This window comes from Apium graveolens, chromosome 1 (assembly GCF_009905375.1).
Source record: "Apium graveolens cultivar Ventura chromosome 1, ASM990537v1, whole genome shotgun sequence".
Classification (NCBI taxonomy): domain Eukaryota; kingdom Viridiplantae; phylum Streptophyta; class Magnoliopsida; order Apiales; family Apiaceae; genus Apium; species Apium graveolens.
Window position 1 is genome coordinate 182,030,573 of NC_133647.1, and position 5,418 is coordinate 182,035,990.

The 5,418-nt window shown below is 32.7% G+C and overlaps 1 protein-coding gene across 1 annotated transcript; it reads left to right on the plus strand.

Annotated features, from left to right (window-relative positions):
* The first annotated feature begins 578 nt into the window (after positions 1-578).
* LOC141672740 (uncharacterized protein At1g27050) lies at positions 579-3,064 on the plus strand. The gene is made up of 2 exons (XM_074479399.1): positions 579-939; positions 2,486-3,064. Exons 1-2 carry the CDS (start codon positions 607-609, stop codon positions 2,735-2,737), a joined length of 585 nt encoding a protein of 194 aa, XP_074335500.1. The 5' UTR covers positions 579-606; the 3' UTR covers positions 2,738-3,064.
* Positions 3,065-5,418: the final 2,354 nt, after the last annotated feature.

Here is a 5,418-nt window from a genome sequence, read left to right on the forward strand (position 1 = left end):
GACTCTTTGGAAGTGTGTGCAGGCTTACCTGGGATTAAGTTCAGAAGGAATTTTAAAAAGAAAATAGTAGTTATATATATAGTGAGTTATAACAACCCATTCATATATTTAGCCAGGTACATTTTTTTTGTTTAGCCAAATCAAATCTTAAACTCTAAAGTCAATAAAACTATTAGTATATCAAAACTAAAAATGTAAGTATGAAAGATCGGAGTGCTGAGTCGCATTGCTAATTCCCCGTAAGCTAAATACCAGAGTCCATTTATATAGAAAAAGAGAATGGGCTTAAAATTAATGTAAAAATTATGATTAACGAATTTGATGAAATGAATAATCAGCACGTGAAATTTTATGAAAACTTCTCAAATTCATTCCATTCTAAATTCCTTGTTCGATCCCGGTTAATCAAAATACCAAATTTCCGAATCAAAGTTATTCAAAATATTCTAAAATTTGGAAAAATATTATGTTCCTAACTTCAAAAGGACCAAAACCAAGTTCAACCGAAATTGTGATTTCGTAAAAACTTAAATTTTCAAATAAACCGAGTCAATTCACAACAATATATAAACCAACCCCAATTCAGCCAATTCTACCGAACAAAACATGAGCCGCAAAAGAGACAAACCCTCCTACACCACACGCCACGTCCCTTACAATTACCCAAAACGACGTCGTCCCTTACCACCCATTACTTCCGATGACCCCCCGGAAAATCCATCACCCAAAATCTCCACCGCCGTCATAGTCACCGGACTTTCTCAAGATTGCTCTGTTCTTGACCTGAAATCGAGATTTGAGATTTATGGGTCAATTTCTAGGACTAGAATGGAACCCACTGGCGTTGCTTACATCACATTCCGGTCAAATGAGTCAGCTGAAGCTGCCATTGCTGCTTCTCTTGACCCTTCTTTTGGAATCACACTTAATTCTAATAGGGTATGTTCAAGATCCTTTTTTTTTTTAATTTGGGTTTTGTTTTTTTAATGTGATTGTTGAGATTTTGTGTAAAGATTTGAGTTTTATTAGTAGTGGTGTATAAAAGGTGTTTTTTTTTAAATTAGAGCTTAATTTTGATGAGATTCTTGATTTGTATGGGTTGTGATGTAGTAAAGGTTGCTACTTTTTCAAAATTAGGCCTTAATTGTTTTGAATTTATTAAAATTTTGTGTAAAGATTAGATTTTATGAGCAGTAGTTTATTGAATCTGTTTCTTTTTGGATATTAGGGCTTAAATGTAATGTAGTTATTGAATTTTGTGTGAATATTATATTTTTGTTAGTAGTGAATTAAAGGTCTTTTTTGGAAATTAGGACTGAATTTCGGTGTGTAAAGATTTGATTATTGTGAGTATTGGTCTGTAGAAGGTGGCTTGTTTTTTGAAGTTAGAGATTAATTTTGTTGTGATTCTTAGATTTGTTGTAGGAAGATTGAATTTGGATGGGTTGTGGTGTTGTAAAGGTTCCTACTTTTCGAAATTAGCCTGAATTGTTTTGCAGTTATCGAAATTTGGTGTGAAGATTGGATTTTTATGAGCAGTAGTGTATTGAAGCTGGCAACTCCTTTTTCTTTTTGTAATGCGGTTATTGAAATTTTGTGAAGATTATATTTTTGTGAGTAGTGGCGAATTAAAGTTCTTTTTGGAAATTAGGACTGCATTTTGTTGCATTATTGAAATTATGTGTAAAGATAGGATTTTTATTTGTGGTATTTTAGTAAAGATGTTTTTTTGGAAGTAAGGATTTAATAGTATTGTAATTATTGAAATTTATGTGGTAAAGTTTAGATTTTTTTTGAGTAGTTGTGTCGGAAAGGTGGCTCCTTTTATGAAATTAGGGGTTCATTTTGTTGCAATTACTGAAATTATGTCAAAAGGTTAGATTTTATGAGCAGCTGCAGTAGTGTATTAAAGGTAGCTGCATTTTTTTTTATATTAGGGCTTAATTGTAAGGCGGTTATTGGAATTTTGTGTAAAGATTGGATTTTTCCGAGTAGTTGTGTAGTAAAGATGGCTCCTTTTATGAAATTAGGGGTTGATTTTGTTGCAATTATTAAAATTATGTCCAAAGATTGGATTTTAATGAGTATTTGTGGATTAAAGGTGGCTACTTGGTTGAATTTAGGTGTTTGTTTTATGTTTAAGTTCTTGAAATGTCATGAATTGGGATTTAAGTTTGTTATAGAAAGATCTAATTTTTATGATTAGAGTTTTGTGCCATGTAGCAGGTGAGTTCTTTACTGAATTGAGGTGTTTTTGTATGTTTCATAATTCTTGAATTTTATATAACATGGCCTAAGATCTTTTTGTAATTCTTGAAGTATTATAATGAGAACAAAGTTAGTAGCTTACTAGAAACTTCATATTTGAGATTATGATATATTTTTGTATTTTATAAAAGATGAAATTTTAATGGCTAGGACTAAATGAAAGGTGATTCCTTTGTGTGAAATTAGGGATTAATTTTTGTGGTTTGTGTAAATGTAGGTGCAGGTAATGAGGGCGAGCGATCCAGTGCCTCAATGGAGAGAAGGGGTTCGACAAGATGGATCTTCAAAACTATTGAGAGCTGAGGTTCCATTGAGTAGACTCGGAAGATTTCATAATAGGCTTGGGTCAACAATTGTAAACCCTAGAGATGAAGATCATGGCAACAAGAAGATTTCTAAGTCTGGACCGTCTTTGGAAGAAATTCCATTCAACGGTAGAGAAATTGTTGCCTATGATGATATTCTGTAATTTAGTTAATAATAACGGGTTTGATCCGATTTGTAACATTATGTATGTTTAGCATTTCCAAAGCAGATTTTAGCATAGCTGATGTTGGTTTAAGGGCCAGGGCTGATTGAGATAAGATGAGTGAGGGTGATCAAAGATGATAGAGTTTAGTAAATTGGTTTCTGTTTTGCTTGATAATACTGTAATATGTTCCAGAGCTGGCATTTTCTTTTCCAGAGTTATTTTATTTCCTTTCCAAAGTTATTGTGATTAGAGTGTCATACCATCATGTATTGAACTAACCTGACTAGTGTTAACATTTTGCAGTGAAATTAAGCTTCATATTTAGCATCACTTGCATACATTTGCCGATAGTTATCTCTGGATGCCCTTGTTACATTGTACAGATAAAACTAGCTACTGCAAATTATCAACCAAAGTGATCCAAGATTGCAAAAATTTGACCAACCCTGTTGGCCATGTTTAAAAATAACTAAAAACATTATATATATATATATAACACTACCTCTGAGGCTCTTATTCACTGTCTAAAAGATTGCTTGTGTTAGGCGCCATTCACGGGCCTTGTTAGATGGTAAAATTAGTTTATTGTTGCGTCGATGGGGATTCGCTATAGGTAGTTTTCAAGATGAATTGCTGAAATTCTGTTCCCAGAAACGTTTCATAACAAGGTTTTTCTATATCTTTCTGCAATTAGTGATATCGATCTATCTGTCTATCTATCTATTTATCTATCTGTCTAATGCGTGGGTGGGTGTGATATTAGTCCCCAGTTTCATAGCTGAAATTTGGCATGGTATTTTTATTATTGAAACAAATCTGTTCTTGGAAGTTAGTCTCTAACTCCCATTTCATAAGCCTGGTTCATGGTAATTAAAAAATTAACTCGAAAGCAACTATAGAAAAAGACGGATTGCAGAAATGTAGTGTGATTTTATATCTTTAGGCAAAATGACAGCTCTATTATCAGAAAGTTTGATACCAAGTCTAATGCTGTTACACATAACCAAATATCAAAGTTTACTTTCAGCATATAATAGTTGAAAGTGATACTGGATTCTTGTATGATAGGATATTCCAGTAAAAGAGGTTTTCCAGCTCTGTCTACTATGAATGCAACTAGTCCTGTAGTAACAACGTGATGTAGCTCTCTTAAAACTAAGATAACTCCCAGCAACCAGGTGAGTCTCATCGTAGAAAGAGATTTTGAGACCGTCTTAATTGGGTTGTCGTTTGATACATGCATAATTTAAGGTAACTGGTAAGGCAGTCTAAAGGAAATCTTCAGGTGAAATCGTCCAGTGTGAACTCTAACACTCCAACTCCGAATTACTTTATTAAATAGGGAAAATAAATTGACAAGTCCCTGAACTATTCCGATTTTATGCGATAGGTCCCTGAACAAAAGATTCCGCAAATTAGGTCTTTAAACTTTCAATTTTTTTTGGATCAAGTCCTTCTGTTAAAAAGTTTCTGACGTCATCAAAATTTTGTTGACGTGACAGTCAACTTTAAAATCTTATTAGTTGACATGTAAATTGACAGAAAAATATAATTAAATAAAAAAAGACATACTAGCTCATATATAGATGTTAACAGAATTCACTATTCATATACATACACATTACATATATCTATTTATTGGGTTAGAGTTTATCTATGAAATTGAAGGAAAATTATTGACATCTATGCAAGTATACACATGAATCATTGTCATTTTCATGAACACGCAAATATACACACAAATGTTAGAAGGTAGAATCCATGTAAGTACACATACGAAAACCCTAATGAAATCAGTAGCATGCCTTCTATGAAGTGTTTCCCCAATTTATGTTATGAACCCTAATCCAACATATAGAGATAGTTATGTATATATATGTATTTAAACTTTGTTAACGACTCTTTTCTGATTTATTTTCGTTTTTAACTCTCTCTGTTCGTGTATACAAATAAGCTGATGACATGTCAAAAGGGTAATGCCACATCAGCTCAATTCTGACAGATTCTGACGGCGTTAGAATCTTTTTAACGGAAGGACCCGATCCAAAAAAGTTTGAATGTTAAAGGACCCGGTTTGCGGAATCTTTTGTTCAAGGACCTATCGAATAAAACCGGAATAGTTGAGGGACTTATCAATTTATTTTCCCAATTAAATATCAGCTTATGTCTAAGGTATGGAGAATGCAAGTTGAAATATATATATATTCGCATGCGCCCCTGTTACGCCCAAAATCAGGTACTCCCTCCATCCCACTAGTTTCTTAATATTTGAACTAGAAAGTTCGACACACATTTTAAGGCTTTTATTTAGTATAGTTCCATAATTTAATTTTTAAAATTTATTTTTTCGAATAAACTTTTATTCAAAAAAAAAATTTAAAATAAGTTTTGGAACTATACTACTCCATGCGTCCCAATTCTTTTAGCTGAGTTACCATTTTAAGTTGTCCCAAATAAATGTTTGTGTTTCCATTTTTAATAAATATGTTCCAATATTACCCTTACAAAGCCTGCATGCATAGGCGTGCACTATTCACTAATCTACCTACGTAATAATGACCTAATTCTAGTTTTGTCTCTTAACCATAACAACTTTACTAGGCTGTTACACTTATCTCCAATATTTAGTGATATACATTTAAAAAAAAATCATTTTCCCTCCAATACAGACCGTACTC

What these genes read in the sequence shown, in the direction of transcription:
- LOC141672740 (XM_074479399.1), top strand. Translation starts at nt 607, where the DNA reads ATGAGCCGCAAAAGAGACAAACCCTCCTACACCACACGCCACGTCCCT. An exon ending in TCACACTTAATTCTAATAGG is followed by an intron (nt 940 to 2,485) that starts GTATGTTCAAGA and finishes GTGTAAATGTAG; the next exon opens with GTGCAGGTAATGAGGGCGAG.